The sequence below is a fragment of the Gossypium arboreum genome, chromosome 8 (assembly GCF_025698485.1).
Source record: "Gossypium arboreum isolate Shixiya-1 chromosome 8, ASM2569848v2, whole genome shotgun sequence".
Taxonomy (NCBI): domain Eukaryota; kingdom Viridiplantae; phylum Streptophyta; class Magnoliopsida; order Malvales; family Malvaceae; genus Gossypium; species Gossypium arboreum.
In genome coordinates this window covers 25,605,856-25,631,119 of record NC_069077.1, presented here as the reverse complement: position 1 = coordinate 25,631,119, position 25,264 = coordinate 25,605,856, and the positions used below count along the sequence as shown (strand labels likewise).

The window sequence follows — 25,264 nt, the reverse complement described above, 5'->3', positions numbered from 1 at the left end:
GTTATGCTGATAGTGATTGGGCTGGATCGATAGATGACATGAAGAGCACCTCAGGGTATCTGTTTACCCTTGGTTCAACCACTTTTTGTTAAAGCTCAAAGAAGCAAACTGTTAAAGCTCAATCAACAGTAGAGGCGGAGTATGTAGCAATTGTAGGAGCTGTCAACCAAGCCATTTGGCTAAGAAAAATCATGGCTAATTTGAATCTACATCAAAGGGAAACAATAGAGATCAAGTGTGACAATCAATCTACTATTGCAATCGCAAAGAATCTAGTGTTCCATGGGAGAACAAAGTATTTCAAAATAAAGTTTCATTTTGTTAGAGAAATGGAACAAGCTCAAGAAGTGAAACTAATTCATTGCAGATTTGAGGATCAACTTGCTGATATCGTGACAAAGCCTCTTTGTGTGTCAAGGTTTGAAGATTTGAGAGCTAAGATGGGAATTTGCAGCATGCAAGCCAAGCAGGAGTGTTGAAGATTGGCCTGCATGCAGACAAGAAGCAGAGAAGCTGCCGAGCCATGCAGTTGCAGCTAAAGTTCAAGCTGCTTTTTCATTTTGTTACTTCAACTATTGGTTTTGTTACTTAGTTGAAAATGAACTTAGTTGTATTGTTTTTTATGTAATTAAGTGCTGATAGATTGGTAAATCAGCTTACCTATGTGTGCAAGTCATGTTTTATAAGTTTCAAGGTTACTTAGTGGTAGTAGGTAATTGTTTAGATGAAATTTGTTTGTTTTGACTAGCTTATTGACTGGTATATGTATTGGCATTATGCCTCAATTTCAAGTTAATGAAAAATACACACTTTCTTCTTCATTTTCTTTTTATTACTCAAGCATTTCTTTTCTCAAATTCTTGCCCGATTCTGTTTGTTTTGCTCAAAGCTTCTTAGCTGAATTTTCTTGTTTGTTCAGCAAGCATCGAGCCTTCAAGCTCAAGTTTCTGTCAAATTTCTTCATTCTGATTTCTAAGTTCCAACAATAATGATAAAAGTTGTTCTTTTTTCCCCCTTGAAACAAGCTTCAAAAAGTGAGGGACAATGAATACAACAGAAGATGATCTGCTTTCGATTTCTCATTCTCATATTTTAATATAAGAAATAAACAATGCTGAATATTTCAACAAGCCTCCAAGTAGTTTATGGATTTGGCACATGGGGTATGAGATATAACCATCCAAATACATCAAAAAAAAAATAAAAGTTTAAAGAAATTCTTTGAACTTACCCGTATCTGATACTCATCTTCAAGTACGAGTAACATAGAACCCAGTTGTTTGTTAATCATATCATTATAGGGTTGTTTCACTATATTTTATATACATGAAGAGCAGCTGGCGCGGTTAAGTCGTGTTTGTTATTCGCTTGATTTCTTCTTTACACAATCGATCCTGGTGGCATCAATAGTGCATCTTCTATACTCATTCTTTAGCCAATCAAAAAACTCAAGGGCTGGATAGAAGACCACGACATTTATAACAGGGCTGAGCCCTTCACCTTCCTAAACTATGCTTAAGCAGCTGATCCACCACTTTTCTTGCTCAACTACATCCGATGAAACGATACGAATTCAAACACTTTTAATTCAACAGTTTTGGTTTAAGATTAGTAGTTTTAAAGCTATGTTGCTCCTGCTTTTTTCTTTTGAAATATTATCTCCAAGGATCATTTAAAAAGTAATTAATATTTAGGCTAAATGACTGAAGAAGAACCAAGAAATGGAGAAAAGGAAAAAGTTCAACTTACGGCCGGATCTGTGAAAACGATCAACTGCTTATCTGCAGTTGACACTAGAAGATTTGTGTTATCCTCGTTCAAAGCAAGAGCTGTAATATCCTGACCTTCTTTGAGTTTCAAGACATGGAACACCTGCAAATGAGAAGGTGGCACATAAAAAGAAAATTAATGTAAGCCAAAACCACAAACATGCCGCATTGATTTATGTACAGGAGGTGCAGATGGGGATTAAGGCATAATAGAATCTGCTTAAACATTTTTGTATACCTTGAGAGTATGCAGATCCAAAAAGCAAATGGAAGGTGATGGTATATCCAATTTGTTTCTTTTGTTCTCTTCTGACTCAAGAGCCGAATCATCAACTACGGCTTTCTTCAAACTCGAGTCCCGGCTGTTATTGCGCAAAGTTGAGTCCATTCCAATTAAAGCACTCTTACCATCCATGGAAATTTCCATGCAACCAACACCACCCAAGGAAGGAAGTTGTGCTCTTGCAACCAGAACTCCATTGAGAGTGAATGTGCTGAGAGTTCGTTTCGATTGGTTCCATGTTAAAATGGTTCCCTCAGATGAAAGGCAGATAGCGTCAGCTTCCACACCAGCAAGCCGTCTAATCAAGCGACCCCTTCTTATAGAATGCAAAAGAACATCTGATGAAAAGCTACATGAAACAACCAAACATAGATCCGTACTGACACAGCAACAAAGAATTTCCTTGTGGTGACCTCGAAGGACATGTATGGGACCTTCTATCCAATGCTGCCTGCTTTTATCTGCTATGATTTTAGCTAAATTAGCTCTAGCAGGTGAGGGTGGTCTGCGAGGGGAAGCAGGTGGCTCAGGTGTGCTATTTGAGCCGGATGTATTTGCCCTATGTATCCTCCAAAGTAATACGGTAGAGTCCCGTGATCCTGTCACGAGATAGTTGCTATCTGGCGATAGAGAAAGGCAAGTGACAGGAGCACAGTGTCCAAAAGCCGTTTCTAGTGTATTTGCTCCATCAGGTGACAAAATCTTGATACTGTTATCTGCATGTCCGCCTAGGAAGCGTTGAAAGTTTATCAGACATTAAATTTAACTGAAACTAAAAGTTGGCAGAACAATGTAAATAAATAGGTTACCTGTGATAATTACTTTATCACACGTGATGGAAACAATAGACGAGCTTCTGATCCCAGATGAAGCAAATGCTAGTGCCTGGGGAAACTGACACTCATCAGAACCTGAGCCTCCTGGTACTTTGAACATTCTTGTAAGTGCTCCACTAGTAGAGCTTGCCGTTGCCTGTCCATGCTGAAATACAAATGGTTTTCCCTGATCATCAGGAGTGAATGGTTGCCACTTATGTTGTGCAATACGAGCTGCTGGCACATTTCTATCAACTATTATGACAGCATCTTCAGATGCATGAATAGCAGCTGCAGGTAAATTGCACCGTTCAGGGACCGGGACAGCATATGGTTTGACTTCTTTTGGGTTTCGAAAGATTGTCTGACATTAAAATGTTCACTGTAATCAGTTTTAGCATATTCAATTTTAAGGACCTTATTCGGATCACAAGGGAAGTAATTGCAGATAAAGTTTTTATATAACACTGCATCAAAGCTAAAAATAGAAAGGGCGAACCAAGAATGAAATTTCTACCTGCAAATGGAGAGCCTTTGAAAATGGAATCTTCTTCATGTGAGGAACAGTAAGAAGCTGGGATGGAGTTTGTCCAAAATAAGCTATCTGGTCTTGTATAGCATGCTGTTTTACCTTTTATTTATATAATAAATGTGTAAGACAATGTGAAAGTTCCAAATAGAGCAGACAATGGGGAAAAAAATAGTAAAACAACTTACTGGATCAGAGATCTTGTCAATATTAACTGTCCCTTCATATGTAATATAAGAGAATGTGTTATTTGCCAATATAGCTTCTTTACCCCGTTGCTTATACCTGAACATTCCAATTCACTCCAGTAAGTTCTAATAAATTCAAGATTGCCTGAAACAAGAATCTCAATGAACAATTACTATTAAAAAAAATCCAATAGCCTTTCTTTAGGAAAGAGGAGAAAGCAAAAGAAAACAGACCCAAATATAAGGTCAATCCATTCATGCAAATGTGCAGACACATGCTCACTTTCAAGAGCCATTCGATGTTTATGAATGAAATCAACAGGGTTTTCAGCCCAAGGTGGAAGTTTGACTGAACCTGCACATTGGAAATAAATAAATAACAATCAGAACTAGCACAACTGGCATTTATTTCTCTTCGGATAATGAAAAGAGGATACTCGGGTAGTACATACCAAGCTTTCCTCCTGATTGTGTTGTTCCAAAGTCAATTGATTTTTCATTGGTTAACATCTCAGGTAGGTAAAACAGCTCAGGAACCTAACATAAATAGAATAAAATAAAAACAAATAAATTTTTTTTTTTTTTTTTGATAATCTATGAAGTACAAATGCATGTAAATGCAACAATTACAAGGTACAAGATAAAATCTTATTCGTTCTTTGCACAAGAGAAGTTTGATTTTCTCATAGACAAAATAAAAAACACATACCAATTCCTTCACGTCACTCATGTCCTCAAGGACTCCTTTCCAAGTAGCAGCAACATCTGAAAACACACGGTCTGCCTGACCAAAATTTCTACCTTGCATCTGAATTGAAAGAGATGTAAATGGCTCAACTCTAACAAGGTAATATAACACCTGCAAGAAGACCAGATACAAATAAAAGAAATTATAATATGATATCAAAATTCACCTAATTGACTAATTGCATAAATATTGAAATTTGGATAGAAACTAATGGAATAATTCGGTCAAAAAATAGGATACAAGAATTAGAGGCAAGGAAATCCATTTTGTTACAACTTGTTTCAAATAAATCCTAGCAAATAATTCCGAGGACAATACAATTGATGCTGAAATCAAAGTAAATAGTAGTTAATTACCTTTAAAATGAAACATACTACCTAGTGAAATGGAAGATGTGCAATGCAACTGCAAAATTTCATTGAACCAAACCAACATGCTAAAGGAGATAAACTACAACTTTTAGCGGCACAGCAAGAAACATGTTGGCCCCATAAAGGGAATTAGTCAATCTTGCAAAACATATTTTGTAAGGCTAACAGAAGATAGTACAGAATGTAAGTTATTTTCGTAAGACACTCAACAGGCAACACAGACATTGCATACAACTGTCCAACAATGGCCCTATTTGTTCGTGAATTGCAGGCATACATCCAAGTGTCCAACAGTGCTCCTATTTGAAGCAATTTAAATAACTACCACAACAGTATGACGACAAATTTTAAGCAAAAGAGAAAACCTACTGTTCCAGCACTTGAATAATGTGAGCTATAATGGAACTTGGGGATGACTGAATCATCGAAGCTGGCATATCTCTCTTGGAATTTCTTAAGCCTGTCTGGATTTAGTGCCCCAGTAGGCTGCAAATACAGATGAAGTTATAATGGCAGAAAAGGAGAGTGCAGAGACAAAGTGCCAGCAAAATTGACGTCAAAACACCTTTGAAAGATCACGGAATGCTGAAGGATCAGCAAGATCCAAACTCTTTGAATTGTAGTCAGAAAGAATCCACGGGAATACTGGATACTGTAAGTAAAAAAAAAATAATAATAATAATAATAATAAAAAGAAAAGAAAAAAGAAAGAAAGAGAGAGAGGCAGAAAAAGTAGCTAAGTGATATTATACAAAACTGCCCAGAAAAAGTAAGTACTAACCCGTTAAAGTGCACTCTAGAAAACACTGACCTGAGTGATGTCATTATAGGTACGCCCAGCCAGTGTATTTAGCTGCATTAAATATTCAAAATTGCTGATCTGCAGAAGGTATAATTCAGACAATAATTATGCTGCTTATTCAATACAAGTGAGTTATATATGTGCACAGTAATTCATACCTCCCACCTAGCCCAGCGCTCCATTAACTGAGTTTTTTTCAGGAGTTGTTCAGGTCTCTACAGCATAAAAAAAAATTTATTAGTTCAGGAATGGGAATAAAAATGAGTCCTTGTTAAAAGCAGTTAACATTTACACCATTAGATACCTTCAAATGAACCCCATTTTATAGATGAAAGATATCCTCAAATTCCCTCAAAAAAAAGAGAGATATCCGTAAATTTTCCACTCTTTTTGTTTTAAATACAAATGATATTCTCCATTTGTATATATGAGCACATTCTAGGTCTCAAAATAAACAAAATCTCCAAGCAAAGTGCAAACCTGAGTTGCAAGATAAATGTTGCTCAAATGAGGGGGTCCTGCTTGAACAATAGCTTGGTAGGCATTTCTTCGGCCCTCAGAACTCTGGATCAAGTATTATCTTTTAAATAAAAGAACAAAGAAGAATAACAAAGCCAAGGATTCACAAAAGAGGTGCATATAATAGATCAACAACCGTAAAAAGCATACATCTTTTCTATAGGAACATACCCCAAAATCAAAGAAGAAATTAGAACGGTCAATCATAAACAGCTCCAGAGCACTTCTCCTTAGGAGATACCTATGGAAAATATAAACTAGCAAAATGAGGTGCAACAGCAGATGCTAAAGCAAAAGCAGCATTAGATGATTAAAGCCAAAAGATCTTTGAATGCAGCAGCAAGAAATATTTTGCTATGGATTACAATGCCAATTTTAAAATAAAGTATACCTCTAAACTCCTGCTAATATTAATAAGCAATAAGCACACAGAGAGAAGACTTAAAATTCACTCTATTTTACTGGATTTTACAGTCTAAAGACATTTCTGTTATGCAGGTTATATCCAACGGCAGTGCTCTGTGAAGAAATTCACATCAACATGTTTAGAATACTAAGGAATTTCTAGAAGATTTCTGGTTGTTAACAGGCACAATGAGAGAAACAAAGACAGTGTCACAAAAAATGCCAGAAGACTTTTCTTTCTCTTCTCATTTTCTAGGCATGCATCTTTACAAATATAGGAATGCATGCATGCTCACATGTAATCAAGGTTTGTTGGCAATATCTAGGCTTATTTTGTGAGACAATGATGATCAATACACTGCTTAGGATGTCAAATGACAAAAAAGTTGTAGCACAAAGTAACAACTATACTTAAATTTTCTAAATCAGCATGAACAAAAACGAGAACAAAAACTAACATAATATCACCACTATAACTTCACCTTCTGCTATATATTTGATGAAGAGAAGTCATCAGCCAACAACGATTTTTTTTATTATTTCTTACTTCAGAGTTTCCTTCTGAACCATCAGGCCCTATGCTGCTTTCAGTGTTATCAACTATAAAATTTATTCTCGTTGTGGTCACCTGAAAAATGGAGAATAGCTCATAAAAAAACCCTTCTTTTCTTGTATGAGTTAACAAATATAAAAGAGTAAGGACAATTTTGCATTAAATTTGCAATTGTGCTCTCCATCATGTTTTAGGAAACAAAATGCAGAGAATTTCTCTTTGACCAATCATAGAAAACTAGTAGCCAAAGTCAATTATCATAGGGCAGAAGGGGACAGCATCACCAATCAGGATTCTATGTTAGTCATGAAAAAACTTTCGCTTTCACATTTCACAATTTGTACAGAAAGCCAGGATCATAAAAGATATTTAGTAGCATAATCAGTGGCCAAACCAGCTGGTTCTGGAAGAAAACATTACAGGGGAAGTTTCTGAGCTAAAGATTCTAACCTGGGGTCCATCTGTCCTAGTAGCCCTCTCCAATATAGACACACGCAAGTATATTCATACAAATTATCATTGTACATAACAGTTAGCAGCATAGTTCTCACTTAAAGGAATTTAACAATTATATTACCATTAAATTCACACTTTTTCCCAAAATCAGCAGCATGCTAAATAAAAAAAAGTCGCTCTTCTCTGAAGATTCAAGAACAGTTGCTTAGTTCTTGTAATCAGCCAGTCCTTTTATGACTTAAATGCAGAACATGTCACCCTAATTAAAGAAAAGCTTATCAGTACTTTCTGGAATCAGGGGCATCAGAATTTATCATCTAGGTTTTAGAATTGAAGTCACTAAAGTTAAGAACATCACCGTCAAAGAACGAATTGCATTAACAAGCAACAAGATCACTGCATATAATCTGCAAGGATTTTTAATTCGATTTTAAAAACTTACTTGAAAGGTTCCTCGCATAACCTTCAGTTGCCGAACCATAGAAGAAGGAAGTTCAAACACAATTCTATCATCATGTTCACTAGGAACATACCCAGGAGCTATTTCTGATGAACTTTGGACCAAGTCTTGCACACTGGCAAGTTTAGTATAAGCAGATTCTATTGATTTCTGCAAGGGTTGCTCAGTTATTCTAGACAGCCTTGGTGGATCTTCCCCATTTTGGCCATTTTTAGAGGTTCTGTTATCTACATTATCAATTTCTGGCTGTTCATCATCTTCATTCACTAACTCCATTGAAATTGCTTCAGCTGCTATAATAGGGGCATTACACAAGCTTATGACATTCTCTTGATTCTTTTTCGCATCATTTTGATTCTCAAAACTAGAAGTAGCACCAATATGATCAGTCCCTATGTATTTCCTTCTCAAACATGGTCTCATTCTAGAAGGGCTTTCCGTAAACTCTAGCTTCCAGAAAATCTACACATACCATAAATGGAAAAGAAAAATGTTAGGCAAGGGGAGAAGAAATCAAATCCATTATCTAGCAACATATACTATGGCCATACAGGAGGAAAGTAAGTCTCAAAACTTACATGTGCCTGGCTTGAAAATTGGTCCCCTAATGGCCCAAAGAGACATTTCATCTCTATCAAGTAATGAATAAGTTTGCGCCAAGCACGTATCCCAGTGAATAAGCTATATTGTGCAACTAGATCAACTTGTCCACGCCTATCAGTCTGGAAAAGTAAAGTAGATGAATCTATTTAAACAATTTTTATTTTTTGCCTTAGGAAATTAGTGACAATAATGACAGCCAGCAGTAACCAAACCTCTGATCGCTGAATGTTTCTTGCTAAAGCAAAACTTGCAACAAGGACTGCAATAAATTTATAGGATAAAGCGTTAAAATCTTTCCCATAGACTGATTTTGTATCAAATGGTTGCAGACATTCCATCCAAGCAACCCCCATGGCTTCAGAATCATTCCATCTTTTCACCCGCTCCATATCACTAGCATTCCTCCGCTGTGCAGAAGTAGCCATTGCAACAGCACTGAGACCTCTTCCAGAACCAATCTTTGCATTGCGTTCAAGATCACGTGCAGCTGCCAAGGCAGCAGCCTTTGCTGCTGCCTTGTCTTTTGGGTGAGATGGTGTTTTGGTAGGAACCTCCAGAGGTTTCTGAAAACTAGAAAAAGTGGTCAGCTTAGCTGTTTTGCGCTCAAGCATGGAGGAGTCACGTTTAAGATGTGCTGTTGTTGGAGGAGCAGGAGTTTCTGCTCCGCTAGCACCAGCAGCAATCATTGCCAATCCCATAGCAGCTGGTGGTGATGCAAAAGCAGCAGCCCAAGCTGGAGAGACCATTGCAAGGGCTGCCTGAAAAGAAAAAATTAAAGAAAATTAAAGAACCCCAAATGATGTAGAATAAGGTCGACAATAACAAAATCTTTGTTGAGAATAAATGCAGACTCCTTTAAGAGATTCATGCAAAATCGAGAAGCATATGTGAATACATTGGGAATAGGAAATTAGCACTAATAGCAGTAGGAAAGACAGAATTGACACCTTACGAAAGGGATTTAAAGTTAGGAGATAAGAATGATAATGAGAACCTCTAATGGCGGTGCATCAGCAGCCAATATGCGATTATCAACGGTAAGAGGATTCGAACCATCAGGAGTAGCAAGATCATGAATTCCTGCCAAAACTGGTCGCCACCTCCTCAAAACAGCAACAAAAGGTGGTACAATGGCCTCAAGATACTGTTTACGAAGTGGCTTTCTGTCCCTCCCAACAGCATGCCATACCTGCAGCATACATACTGATCAACAACCGATAGTTTGCTTATGACATGATGATAATAGCATGAATATGATAATAGAAGAGAACTTAGCAAAGAAGAAGAAAACATATTTCTATGTCACAAAAAATGTCGATAAAGAAGCAAACAAGAGAAGCTAAATGGTTAAAAGGTTTGCTCATGTTTCCCACTAAGTTGATTCAGTTAGAACTAACCTCAGAATAGAGAACAGAGGATGCTACCAAAACTCTTTGTCTTTTGGAGTCGGAGATTGGCATGTTCAAAATAGGAGAAAGCACACTGCATGTAATTAAAATGATTAAATTCAAAAACTCCTATATGAATCTTGGAAGTGAAGCGGAAACAATACCATTGGACTACATAGTCAAATAGCACAAATATATTTAGTGGGATGGGTACATGCCTATTTGGAAGAAGAAAAATAAAAGCAGGAGAAAATTATAGGAAAAGCAAAGAGATTAATGTCTCATATGTGGTTATTGGTTACAATTCCTCTGCTTAACTTAAATACACAACATACAAAAGCTCACAGAAATATATAGTTTTGGCCCATATGTGGTAATTGGTTCAGGTTTCCTCTGATTAACTTACATAAACAACAAAGCAAAGTGCAGAGAAATGTATATGGATCATGTTATTGGTTACGATTTCCTCCATTTAACTTACCTCCACACTAAAGAGGACCATGGTTTTCCAACAGCCATTTGAGCACTGTCATCTAAAGACATGTTGTTACCTCCTTGGTGATTCACTCCTTCCGACATTCCATCTTCTATGCCTACGTTCCTTGTGAGCATGTTGTCTTGTCCAGTATCTTCTTCCCTCATTGAAAGAAGTACCATGCGAAGCATGCATAAAAATGGTTGGTCACTGTCCAGCAACTGGTAAAGTGCTGCCATTCCTCCCATCCCAGTACCTGATCCACCACCCATACCAAGACAATCGCCAAGCCCAGAATCATCCAACAATAAAGCTTGGAGCATGTTTACAGACTTCTTCACTAGGGGAAGTTCAATCCAGTTTCCATTGGCATCCTTTTTCAAAGCAGCATTCCACAACTCCCAGCCACTGCCACCACCACCAATGCCAACTTCTTTTTCAGATAGTCCAAGACCATACCATAAACGACTCCTGTATTTCCAACCCTCCGCTATATCCGTAGCACAACTACCGTATGACACAAAAGCAGCAGAGACAGAGTCATAAGGCTCAGCAGCAGCTGCTGCAGTAAGCCATTCCATTGCTGTTGCAGAAATCTGCCAATTGGCATCAGCAATTGAAGAAAGGACATTGTTTAGTAATTGAACATGAAGGGTAGAAACAACACATATTAAAGCAAGGGATAGGGGAGAGGAAGTCAAAGCAATGTTCAACTAGACATTCCAAGAAATATACATTTTCTTTAACTAAAAGAACATTAAAAACATCATTCCTAAGAATTATCACATGTCCAATGCCAAAAGTTATGAAACCGAGGTAGATATTCTATCAAATAAAGCAACAACAGAATATGGTGAAGTTTAACAGATAAGACCTACATATAAACATAAATCAATAGATTATGTACAATTTCAGGTATGCAATACAGATGTGTCTTCGAGGAGACAATATACATACATCAAAAGGGAGCCCGCCAGTATCTACAGATATATCATCATCCTCAGCTTCAGATGATTCTCTACTGATTGATACTGTTGAATTTGAGTGATTATTTAAGGTAGACGCGATATGAACTGGAGATGCATTACCATCAACTTTCCGTGAGGCATTAGAAATTTTACTTTGTAACCGAAAATGATCTTCAATAAGCATTAAAATTACAATTGCGTTCTCTACCAAAAACACCGAAAGCTGAGCAGCATTCTCTGCTTCCGCCTTAGCATCCTTTGCGGACAAACCTTCTGCTGCAATCCCAGCAGAAGCAGCAGCAATAAGTTGAGTCTGCTACAGAGGAAAAGCTCAATGATGAAAACAAACAAAAATTTCGGTGAAAGCAACCAGTTATGAGAACATTAAAATGGCAGAAGGTAGTTGAAAGAAGATTGCTTTTTCATTTTCTTTCTTTACGATTATCTCAACTTACATAGATATTCCATTTTCTATGATACTTTACTAATTTAAAATGAAAAAATATATAAAAGCTATCAGTTATGTGTCAAACTGCACTTTGTAATGACTCATTGTTACCTGAGCCTGCAGTTCTCTGGTAGCAAAATCCATCAAGCCGCCCAATAGCCTTCTCTTGAATATTGGCAAAGATTCTTCACGCCTTCAGAATAAAACCACATAGGAAATGAGAATATATTAAGGGCTATACTTATTTATCAGGAAAAAAAATGAATGATAGCTTTAAGGATAAACAACCACTGTACCTAAGAGTGTTTTAGCAGACTTATTCAAGAACTATACAGAACTAACACTTTTTATTGGCTCCATGAAGAGCATATCATGTAAACCAATCAGTGAGTTTAGATTAACTTAATCAATGCAGTTTTATAGCCATCTATGCATCCAATGCAAATATATGGAATATGTTCAATTCTTTATTCGATGCATGATTTTTAGAGAATAGAAAAGAAACAAATAAAGTTTCCACATTTGGCACTTCATATTGAAGTCAAAATCACAGAATTTAATGACTCAGTGATTCCACAAGACTGAAATTATGACTACTTTATCTGTGTAAATACAAAATTGACATTTGTCCTTTAACTTGATTATCCCCTGCACAAACATCTTGAGGATGTTCTCACATAGACATGTGCCTTTTTTACATGGCAGTACAGGGAAAGCAACTAAGGTCAACTGCATATGAATAGCAAAAGAAATGAAAACCACGAAACAGGATTTAGTGAGTGATACCTAATTCTCTTATCCCTCGTGCTAGATCCACCCACGATAGAGAGCCATTCTGCACAATGAACCGTAGCTTCAATATCCTGTAAAATGGAAGCAATGTCTGGAAAATTTAAATGGAATAGGAATGCTTAAGATTAAGGGGGACAAATGAATAATTAAAGATACAGTGTGGAAAAGATGGATAAAGATGAAAGATTTCAAGAGAGCTTTGAATAAAATTGTACTTTTCTTATTAACTAAAGAATTGAACTTAAATAGAGAAAAAAAAATCCTAATCCTAATTGGGAAAATAGTTCCCTTATTCTAATAAACTACTAAAACATAAAAAGAAAATAGTTCCCTTATTCTAGTAAACTACTAAAAGATAAAATTAAAATATTTCTAGAATATGAATAAAACTTATCTATCCAAATAAGATTTATCTACCTAATTAAATTTAAAATATATACATATTTCAACACCCTCCCTCAAGTTGGTGCATATATATCAATCATGCCCAACTTGCTTACAAGAAAATCAAAGCTTGTCTTAGAGAGTCATTTGGTGAGTATGTCAGCAATCTGTTGTTTTGAAGGAACAAACGGCATGCACATTTGGTCTTCTTCAATCTTTTCCTTGATAAAGTGTCTATCAATCTCAACATGTTTAGTTCTGTCATGTTGGACTGGGTTGTGAGCAATGCTAATGGCAGCTTTGCTATCACAGTACAACTTCATTGGTGAAGTTATTGGTTTCCTCAGCTCTTCCATAATTCTTTTTAACCAAACCATTTCACAAATTCCTTGAGCCATTGACCTAAACTCAGCCTCTGCACAACTTCTTGCTACAGCAGTTTGTTTTTTGCTTCACCAAGTCACAAGGTTTCCCCAAACAAATGTACAGTATCCTAATGTAGATCTTCTGTCTGTTATTGAGCCTGCCCAATCTGCATCTGTATAAGCTTCAATTCCTCTTTGTTCGGATTTCTTGAAGAATAAGCCCTTTCCCGGTGAACTCTTCAAGTATCTTAGAATTCGAAACACTGCTTCTTCATGTTCCTCCATTGGGGAGTGCATAAATTGACTCACTAAGCTTACTGCAAAAGCTATGTCTGGCCTTGTATGTGATAAGTAAATTAACTTACCAACTAATCTTTGGTACTGCCCTTTATCAACTAATCGACCTTCTTTATTTTCAAATTTTACATTTGGATCAATTGGTGTGTCAGCTGGGCGGCAACCACTCATCCCAGCCTCTTTTAAAAGATCAATCACATATTTTTTCTGAGAGACCACAAGACCCTTCTTTGATCGAGCAACTTCCATTCCAAGAAAGTATTTCAAAGGACCCAAGTCTTTGATCTCAAACTCCAATGCTAGATGCTCCTTGAGACGTCTTATTTCATCCACATCATCTCCTGTAAGAATGATATCATCGACATAAACTATAATAACAGCTATTCTACCTTTTTGTGAATGTCGATAGAACATTGTGTGACCAGCTTGCCCTTGTGAGTAACCTTGTTTTTTAACAACTTGAGTGAATCGTTCAAACCAAGCTCGAGGAGACTGCTTCAGACCGTATAAAGATTTCTTGAGTTTACATACTCGAGTTCCAAATTTTTCTTCAAAACCTGGAGGAGGATCCATGTAAACTTCTTCTTCAAGTTTTCCATTTAGGAAAGCATTCTTCACATCTAGTTGCTGTAAAAACCAATCAAGATTAACAGCAATTGATAAAAGAACTCTAATGGAATTTAATTTGGCCACTGGAGCAAATGTTTCAAGATAATCTATCCCGTTTGAGTGTACCCTTTTGCTACCAATCGGGCTTTGTATCTATCTAAAGATCCATCTGGTTTGAATTTGGTTGTGAACACCCATTTACAGCCCACTGTTTTTTTCCCTACAGGTAATTCCATTGTTTCCCATGTACCTGTTTTTTCAAGAGCACGCATCTCCTCTAAAATAGTCTCCTTCCACTCAGGAACCTGTAAAGCATCTTTCACATTTTTTGGTATTTGGACAATATCGAGACACGAAACAAAGGTTGAGAATGTCGAAGATAAGGCTTTATAGGATACAAAGTTAGACATGGGATATTTGACAATATTTCTAACACCTTTTCTTTTGGCAATTGGAATATCTAAATCAAAAAATTCATTGGCTGGATTATGAGCTTTACCTGGGCTTTTGACAGGATCTTGCGGGTCGGATTCTTGGTGATGAATCTGGTGGATTCCACTTTCTTGATTTCGATTTCTTCTTGAGTAAACAATTAACTCCTTTGTTTGTTCTTTATTTTCATGATAAGACTCTACACCTTCATCCTCCTTTTCATTAACATTAACATCATTAATTTTTGTGTTAATTATAAATTCGCCTTCCCCATTATTAGAATCCCTATGTTGTATATTCCTAGTCTCTTCTTGATCAATTATAAAATCTTCTTTAGTATAATTCCCTCCCTGAAGATTAAAATGAAAATAAGATTTTGTTTCAACAAATGTGACATCCATGGTAACTATAATCTTCCTATCAATTGGATCATAACATTTGTAACCCTTTTTATTAGAAGCATAACCAACAAATACACATTTTTTTACTCTAGGATCTAGTTTACCTTGGTTGTGAAGATGAACAAAAACACTACACCCAAAAACTCGAAGGGATAAATCTGTAATCAATTTTGAGTTAGGAAAGTTATCTTTAAAGAGACTAAAAGGAGTTCTATAATTTAGAATTTTACTGGGCATTCTATTAATAAGATATGTAACTGTTAACAAGGCTTCGCCCCAAAGATAACGTGGTACTTGACTAGTGAACATCAAGGCTCTAGTTACTTTCAAAAGATGTCGGTTTTTTCTTTCTGCAATCCCATTTTGTTGTGGTGTATTTGTACAAGAACTTTGGTGGACTATTCCATGTTTGGTTAAGAAAATACCTAATTGGTCGCTAAAAAATTCTCCACCATTGTCAGTTCGAAATACTTCTATTTTCACACCAAATTGTGTTTTCACCATAGCATAAAAAAACTGAAACACATTTTTAACTTCGGACTTATCTTTTAATAAAAACACCCAACAAAGTCGAGTATGATCATCAATAAATGTGACAAACCAACGTTTTCCTGAAAAAGTCGAGACTCTTGAAGGTCCCCAAACATCACTATGAATTAACGAAAAAGGTTTGGAGGCTTTATATTTTTGAGGTGGAAAGAATGTCCGATGATGTTTAGCCAATTCACAAAATTCACAATGATATGAAGAAGGACTTTTATTTTTAAATAGATTAGGTAACAAATATCTTAAATAATAAAAATTAGGATGTCCAAGCCTATAATGCCAAATCATAACCTTATCAAAATCAAAAACAGAATTTAAACATAAAGTAGTTGTTGGTTGACTTAGATGATCGTCTTCAAGAAAGTAAATTCCACCAAATTCTTTAGCATTGCCAATCATCCTCCCCGAGACCATGTCCTAAAACTTACACATAGAGGAGTCAAATATAACATGACAATTTGAGGACTGGGATAATTTACTGACCGATATGAGATTACAAGCTAGATTTGGCACATGTAAAACATCATGTAAAACCAAGGAAGATGAAATTTTAACAGTGCCTTTCCCGGCTATTGCCGAGAAGGACCCACCTGCTACTTTGATCTTTTTGTTTCCTGCGCAAGGTGTGTAAGTTGAAAAAAGAAAATGACTGCTAGTCATGTGATCACTAGCTCCAGAATCAACGATCCATGTGTTTGTTTTACAATGCTTGACACTGAAAAAAACAGAAAAATCAGTACCTGATTGGGCAAAAGAGGAAGAAGGATTATTGGATGAGTTAGGAATAGAAAAATTCATCTGAAATTGTGGTGATTGAAAAAACTTGTGTAGATGCTCTAATTGTTCCTTAGTGAATGGAGACCCTTCCAGAGAACTTTGGCCCTCATAATTTCCATTAGTTGTTTGGAAAGCTCTGCTATCCCCTGATTGTAAACCACGACCATTGCCATTCTTTTTCCTTCCATTTGTCGGTTTCCCATGGAGCTTCCAACACGTTTCACGAGTGTGCCAATATTTTTTGCAGTGATCGCACCAAGGTTTTTTCTTTTTTTCACTATCATCATTATTTTTAATAGTTACAAGAGCAAAATTATCATCATTAGCTTCAAACCCTGGCTTTAACATTACTTTTCTCCTTGTCTCCTCTCTTCTAACCTCAGAAAAAATCTCACGAAGTTTTGGAAGCGGTTTTTTCCCTAGGATCCGAGATCTCACTTCATCAAATTCTTTATTTAAACCAGCCAGAAACAAATAAGCTCTTTCATTCTCTTCTTTTTTCATAGCTTTTACACCATCTCCGGGACACTCCCATTCATCATTATAACACTGATCCAGTTCTTGCCAAAGAGACATCATCTCATTATAATAAAGAGTAACTTCTTTTTCCCCTTGCCTAGCTTTCCACAGTTTTATTTTTAACTCAAAAATCTGTGAAGCGTTTTCTAAATCTGAATAGGTGTCTTTCACAGCGTCCCAAACATCTTTAGCAGTTGGGAGAAAAAGAAAAGGTTTACCTATGGAAGCTTCCATGGAATTAATAAGCCACGCAATTACCATAGAATTTTCTGACCTCCACTTGCTCATCTTTGGATCACCCACCTGTGGTTGCTCAACTTCTCCATTTAAATGACCTAGCTTGCCGCGCCTATCAATTGCTAATTTTACGGACTGCGACCATTCCAGATAATTCTTGCCATTCAACTTGTGAGATGTCAGTTGAAAAGAAAGGTGAGACGCCTCTGTCCCTTGAGTCATTGTACTCTCGGTAGTTGTTTCAACTGTAGAACTTTTTTCCTCTGTTTGATTGCTGGATCTCTTATCTCCAGTGAAGGCTGTTTTAACCATGATGTTACTAGAGATTTTAACCTAGCTCAGATGCCATGAAAGATTTCAAGATAGCTTTGAATAAAATTATACTTTTCTTATTAACTAAAGAATTGAACTTAAATAGAGAAAAAAAAGTCCTAATCCTAATTGGGAAAATAGTTCCCTTATTCTAATAAACTACTAAAACATAAAAAGAAAATAGTTCCCTTATTCTAGTAAACTACTAAAATATAAAATAAAAATATTTCTAGAATATGAATAAAACTTATCTATCCAAATAAGATTTATCTACCTAATTAAATTTAAAATATATACATATTTCAACAAAAGACAAACCTTCCATCCATCCTTTTGGCGCATTGAATGCTCCAACATGATGATTAGGAAATTGTGTATGAGGTCCTCTATGTCTCCTAAGTTTACTGAACAAGACTGTTTTCTTGCATCCATCTGGAAACACTAAAAGTATAATTAAATTCAAATTTACTAAGGTCAAATGGTAATTGGAAAATGCTAAAATTCTAATTCCAACCCACACCAACTGCTAGATTTACATGCAATCAAAGATGACAAGGGGAAGGACACAAGCATAGAGAAAAGATAAAAGCTTTTGAAGTTGGAAAAAATTACCTCATAGTTAGAGATATGAACCTCTAGTATCCACTCAGGCCATTCCTCCATTTTTGTTAGCCTGCTTCTATTTTCTGGATGACTGCAAGCCAAAAACAGAAGATCCTGAAATCATATAGAAAAGAAGTTGCTCAGGTATTATAATAGAAAAACAGAAAATCCATAATAAGGGAAATTAAAAGTGTGAAAACAAAAGGTAGCAGACCAATATGTGAACGGAGTTGAATTCAGGATGAGAAATGCTACATACACACAGAAATTGACAATGGTTGAAAATTATGTTTTGCTATCATAAGAAAAAAAAATGTAATTAAAGCTTATTTTCTACTAATTCAAGAACCACAAAACAAAAGAAACAACCAAGAAATCCAGGCAAGCATACTTGTAGTGCGCAGCTTTGGAAAGCTCTAGGTGCATGTGGCAGCACACGCAACAAAACCAACAAAAGTTGCAAATGTTCAAAATGATTGCTAGAATCATATAGGTTCAACCAATCCTCTGTCGAAGAAGCATTGATCTGTGGAAGTTAAAAGAAACAAGAAGCATATAGAACATAAGAATTCAATGCTACATGCAAGTGTAAGGCACTGTAAGAAGCTAACATAGCTCCGAAGTGGAGATAATCTTTCTACTTAAGCGAGTTGAAATATCACAGGCAGTGTATCCAAGCTGAAAAGTAGAAAATCAATACAATGGAGCAATAAGTTTTTCAACCAACAAAAGCTGTAAGAAAATATAAGAAAAATTATCATTGAGCAAAAAGGGCAAGTTATTACTAAAGCAAATATATATTTATCATACCGAAGCCCCCAGTAAAGCCATGTACACATTGGTCGTCATAAGCCTATTAGGAGCAGCCTGCAAAGCCTTCTGCAAAGCAAAAAGCAGAAGAGAAACTTTATCTTCAAACATACCACCACCTGCATCATTTAATTCAGCACCAAAAAGGCTGCTTGTCATCTCTGAAGACACAGGTGAACCAAATTTCAGATGGCCACATGCTACTAAAGCACCTAACAGCCCAATGATCCCAACAACAATTCCATCATTTTTGTCAAAATTGTAAACATTATTCCTTGCATTGTCAGCACTAATTGAAAGACTTATTCCACCCAAATTCTTCATAAAAGTATTTTCAGAAACAGATGACATCCTTTCCACTTTCGGAATAGGAGAAAAGACCCCACAACCAAGGGGTTGAGATTCAAAATCTTTCTTTTCAGAAGTTTGATCTCTCTCCTTCAGAGATCCTTCATTCTGACTTTGTCCTGGAACCCCACCACCACTATCTCCTGGTTCAGATCTTTGAACAGATGAACTTTCATCAGCCCTAGTGTTAGTTTCAGGAATGTGGTGATCACCAGCTTTAGCTTCTCGTTGCAGGAGGACAAGGAGTGTTTCTATGCCACCAGAACCAATGAATGCCTCTGCAAATGTTTGAGCTCTGGCTGCATTTGGTTGTACCACTAGCCTGTGGATTAAATGTAGCACCCTAGCAACCTAAAAGAAATACTAGCAAGTAATTTTTCATGTAGAACAATAAGAAAATAGTACACACAAGATAACCCACAATATCAGCCAGAAATATGAGCCATGCTCATAGCCACAAGGGCAGGTTATTCTTCATCATATACTGATCCAACAAAGGAAACTACAAAAGTACAAAAGTTATACACAAGCAAAATTCATGACAGAGAAGAAAAGAAAAGAAAAGAATTTTAAGTATCCCCATCAGAATGTTTACATCTTTAAAAATTAAGTGCTTTCACAACTTAATTAAATCAGAAAGATAGGCAGCCATCACAAAGATACCCATGCTTCAATATGATCTAACATTTGTAACAAAAATGCTCTCAACTTTTATCTAAAAATTATTAAAAAGAAGTGAATTGTGCATCCTCAAAGGCACTACTAAATGAAATTAGAAAACAACATGAGTTCACCTGATTGGATTGTGGGCAATCAACCATGAATCCAAGTAAACAACAGACGTCATCTGCAGCCATAGAAGGTGGTGCTGCTCCTATTAGAAGTTCAATGACAACTAAGAGCTCATCAACCAAAGCATTCACTTCACCCATTGGGCGCATATCACCATTTAGGGAAAAAGAATCTAGGGAGTCCTTTTCACGGATTGTCCAATAGCACCTTCTACATTCATCAAGAAGCATTTGCATAGCATTGGCATCTCGCATGACTGATGACTCTGTGAAGACCATATCTGCAAGTGATGAGAGGAGTTTCTTTTGGAGGCCATAGCTACACAAACGCCAAATTTTAAGATCCAAAAGCAGTGTACTGAAGAGCTGCACTTTAAGAGCGTAATTATGCTTTTGAAATAGGCAAATGGAAACAACAGAAGCCACAAGCTCCTCATCTCTCGCCCCATCATCCTTTCCAACACCAAGAGAAGACAAAGTTTGTAAGAGATAGTTTAAGATTCTAGACAGAATCTCAGGTCCCCTTCTACGATATATCTCTTCATTGTTTCCAGGGTGATTAATGGCAACTGAAATAATTCTGAAAATTGGTGCTGCAAGGGAAGCTGTAGCCAAAGACAATGGAGGGCTACCCTTTTCTGGTTCCAAGCTACCTTGATGCACATTGCTGATCGCCAGAGGAAGTAAAGACATGGGACCTCCATAAGCTAATGCCCAGATAGCCTCCACAGCTCTCATCCGTGTTGCAATATGGACTTGTCCAATAACCTCAGCCGGCCTGCGCACTTTACCTGAATCACCAAAAAAAGGTAATTGAGCGAGAACAAACCAATTCTTGAATGCAAAAGAATGAAAAGAAGGCAACCAATTCCAAGTATAAATATGATGCAGAAGACAAATAGGAAGGAAAAAAAGTAAAAATCATGATTTAAGAAACTAATATAAACAGATAATTCTTTCTCCACACATATGGTAAATATATTGCAAGGTCCACAATCAAATTTATTCAAAAAGGGAAAAAAGTCAAGCAAACCAATGTAATACATGAAAAAGCTAGGGCATGAGCAGTAGATGAATTTACATGCACAGTCTAGTAAACTGACATATCATCCACCCAGCAATCAACGGCTCCTCCACCAGATATGCATGCACTGATAAAGAGGGGAGAAAAGTTACAGGAAAACAAACAAGTATGATACAACTAATCTCTTGTGAATAAAAATCACTTTTGTCACAATCTTCCTCCTCCAACTTGCAACGTGTTAACCACCTTGATTCTATAATCCAATTCATCCAAGTGACTTCATCTCCAAGAATCAGTAACATTAAGCAAGAGATTGCTTTTTGTATCTTCCAGCTTGTGCTTTTGTACTTGAACCCATTGGCACCTGTGAGTTTTGATCCGCTTATCTATATCCTCAAACTTGATTATATCGGACTTCTGATCCACTAGCAGGATCCAATCATCGGTTGTATTGAACTTTTGATCCGCTACCAGGATCATATCAATACCTAGAAATAGAAGCATCTAGCTTGCTTATACAACTTTAAAATAGCACACAGGCTTAGGGAGGAGAAAGAAAATAAGATTAATGTTTTCCCTTCTCTACTCAATCTTGTAAAGCATACTCTAATTCAGGAACATGGATAAATAGAAAACAGCATAGGATAAGAACCAAGCACAATCATGGATAAATAGAAAAGAGCATAGGATAAGAACCAAGCACACCCACACAAGGAGATCTTAGTATTCTCAAACACTTCATTGGAATCTATAAACCAAAAGTCACATGCTAAAAGGTCATGTCAATACTGAAATTAAAGGTGAACATATTCATCCTTCAAAAAAAGAAAAGACTAGAAAAGAAAAAGATGAATCCGTTCACCTGCAGCACCAGAAGGAGAAGCATCTGGGCAGAATCGCCCACTAAGAAGACAGGGATGGTAGAGTACGTATAGGCAACTTCCAATCTCAGCATCTAATAGAGAACTTTCCTCTGCCATTCTTTGCACATGATCGTTTGTGGCTAGCCAAGGAAGCCCTGCACCATTACCAAAAGAAGGTAGCATATCCCCTCCCCTAGAAGCCATACGTGCCATTCTTTCTGGCCCAATTGGTTCCTTAAAGATATATACTGGGCCCATTTCAGCAAATAAAGGGAATTGAGGTTGACTGTTCTGTAAGCTAGCCGTTGTAGGAGGGGAGCTTGTTCCAATGCAACAAAATCCAAGTGGCTTAGAGATGCGAGGAAACTCGAAAGGACGACTTTCATATAAGGATCCATCAATATATAATCTCAATTCATTCTCTGCTTTACCAATAAGCCCCTGCCTGCATACATGCTCCAATCCAATAAAATACCAACACTGTGGCTTGAAAGGATGAGTAAAATGTACAGAAGCCTTTTTTCCTTTTCCGTTCCCACTTTCAACCACTAAAAACTGTGCATGAAAGTATGCCTCTATTCCCTGATTATCAGTTGATAGGAAACTAAATAAACGAGGCATAAGTGCTGTGCCTTCACCAGCAAGCGCACTTGCAGCAGCAGCAGCAGACATTGCTGATGACTTTCCTGACTCAGCTGCTGCAGCAGCAGCAATGGCAGCTGCAGCAGTAGCGGTGTTTAATGAATCTGCAAATGATTCAATATAGATCCATGTTGAAAAGGCATATCCATTGGTAAATGGCCAACGACTGTCCCCAGAAGCTAGTAAGCCAGAGCATTCACCAAAAAATTCAAAAGTACATGCTGGTCCCCTAGACTCTTTCCCACAAACTGCCTTCTCTAGTGCAAGCATTAAGTGAGGTGCCCAAATGGTAGTAATTGTTCTTGTCACGACCTGAAACCATCCGTGCAAATCAATAACATTAAGCGAATGCCCCGCCAAATGTTGGATGCAATAGCATAAGGGAGTTCCGTCCCATTTTATCTGCTTTATTGAGCCAACATCCTGAGTAAAAATATTCTCAGCTGACCTCAAAAGAACTCCTAATAAGCCAGCCATAGAGCACATTGCCCTGTTTCTCGTACAAGCCCTTAATATAACCAGCAAGCCTCTAACCATCCGTGTCCTTGCAGACATGACAATGTCACTATCTCCTTCCCATGGAAGCCAAGGAATTAGCTCACCTGCCACAACTGCAGCCCTAGAGTTTAGCATCACACTTGGAGGACTGTTTTCGTCATCCTCTTCAAAACTTTCAATTCCACCCATTGTGGCAATAAGTGAATCAACAACCAAAAATGGACTGCAATCCACATCTTCCTTACTTCCAAAAGACTCAGACTCACTTACAATATTCTTCAGCTTCTCCAAGCTTTCAGGCCTCCCCATAATGGCAGAATCAACTAAATGTAATAATTCAGAAGATACAGTTGGCATATCAGCTTTTGGCTTAGGCTTTATAGGTGAACCCAGAGAAGAGTAACCAGAATCATGCTGCAGTTCAGAAGTTGAGGAATAATAATTCTCCATCCCCCACGTGCTTGCTAGATGTTGAGAGTACTCCTCAAACCCGCCAGAAGAGTATTTCTAATTGTCTGAAAGGATCCATTTGAGCCCACCTGATTACCATGAGATTGTGCAGCACCTTTATCTCAATTTTCTAAAGAAACAGCAGCTTCCATCGTGTCCTTCACAACAGAAGCTACTTCAGGAGCACTGCAACCCCTTACCGAAGTTTCACCAAGCTTCTTTTCTTCTTCTTCTTTCATTGCATTATTACTTCGAACACCTAGAAACTATCCATTTGAATTATTTACACCCAAATCCACCTGTAAAAACAAAAATAAAAAAGATGAGAACTAACAGCCACTCCAGTCAATTCTTGAAACTATAAATCTAGCACTAAAGATGCACAACCATAAACCATGAGAAATTACTCTTTAGCACAAAACATAGACTAATGAATTAATGATAAAACCGTTCATGAACTAAGCCAAATATAACCTTATGTTTCACTTTCAACATTAATACTTACGAAATTAAATACAGAATATAAAATTTTACATATTAGTGAAAGCCACAATACATTTTCCCCCGCAGAATCAAACTAACTCTAACCGTGCAGACGAAAAAAAAAATCTAATTTGAATCAAATAGTAAGACATAACAAGCAGTCCGGGATCTAGCTCATGAAGCGATAATGCATTCGAAAATACAATAATGGATATAAACTCTCCGAATTACAATAAATAAACAATGATCCGTTCTCACATTGACGAATCGATCAACTTGCATAGAAGTTCAAAAATTAATATTGATGAAAGAAGGAAACAAGAGAATATCGATCCAAATAACCAACCCATTCACAGTTTACCGGTCATTCATATGAATAATTCTCAAGAAAATGAAAATGTAATCGTGTAATGTGAAACAGACAATGAACTTACCTGTGTGAAAAATGGATCGGTCCGGTTCAAATTTGAAGTTTCCCGTTGGATTAATCCATTAAAATGAGAAACATAAAAGAAACAGAGAAATTGAAGAAAATTGAAAAAGGAAAAGAAAAAGAAAAATGTAGTTTCAGAAAATGAGAAAGAGAGAAACGAAGAAGACGAGAGAGAGAGAAAGGATGGCGAAATGGACGCGGGAGAGAAGGTGGATTTAGCCACTAATTACTAATTAGCAATTTGCCGTTCGGACCTCCTTACGGTTGCCCCGTCAAAAACAAATGGTGGTTAAACTTAATTGATATCTCCAACCACCTTTTTAAAATTATATAGTATCTATATACTTATTTTATTCCTATACCGATTTATATGTAATGATAACTATGTCATCTATTTAAAAATTTTGAATCTGACTCTACATAAAATTTAAATTTATTTGATTAATTTTAATTAAGTTTATTTAATTAGTAAATAACAGGGTAATAACCAAATTGAATGTAAGGAAATCAACTGACTGTTTCACGCGCAAACATATATATCTACGAAAGGCAATGTATGGTATGATATTGACTCCATAATTGATAAACTCTTAAAATCTAAGTGGCATGCATTTTCCAAATTTGTCATGCAAGTCATAATTTTATGGGCAAAAAATACGATGAAGGTCTAGTATTGTATTTTGTCCCCTTTTATAAAAAAAATAGATAAATTGGTCTTTCTACATTAGAGTAAAAAGTAATTTTTTTTCTTTTTTAAATTTCATCAATTTTGTACTATTAAAATTTGAGGATGCTAACAGAATAACTAAATAGTGTACTTCATGCTAACATATATGGATTAGTTTTTAACAGTAAAAATGAATAAAAA

At 36.6% G+C, this 25,264-nt stretch overlaps 1 protein-coding gene across 1 annotated transcript; it reads right to left on the bottom strand.

The window, feature by feature from the left end:
- Positions 1–944: 944 nt before the first annotated feature.
- LOC108470200 (BEACH domain-containing protein C2-like) lies at positions 945–24,758 on the bottom strand. The gene is made up of 32 exons (XM_053017940.1): positions 24,398–24,758; positions 21,890–23,779; positions 20,007–20,794; positions 18,865–19,563; positions 18,446–18,580; positions 18,064–18,168; positions 17,770–17,883; positions 12,567–12,643; positions 11,892–11,973; positions 11,322–11,648; positions 10,371–10,960; positions 9,899–9,983; positions 9,496–9,690; positions 8,714–9,259; positions 8,477–8,620; positions 7,881–8,360; positions 6,912–7,057; positions 6,196–6,265; positions 5,986–6,069; positions 5,664–5,720; positions 5,515–5,583; positions 5,269–5,355; positions 5,073–5,189; positions 4,294–4,443; positions 4,037–4,121; positions 3,819–3,939; positions 3,585–3,681; positions 3,385–3,498; positions 2,862–3,231; positions 2,008–2,780; positions 1,750–1,872; positions 945–1,548 (listed from the first exon to the last, which is right to left on the bottom strand). The coding sequence occupies exons 2-32, from the start codon at positions 23,478–23,480 to the stop codon at positions 1,516–1,518; spliced, it is 8,454 nt and encodes a 2,817-aa protein (XP_052873900.1). The 5' UTR covers positions 23,481–23,779; positions 24,398–24,758; the 3' UTR covers positions 945–1,515.
- Between the last annotated feature and the right edge of the window lie 506 nt (positions 24,759–25,264).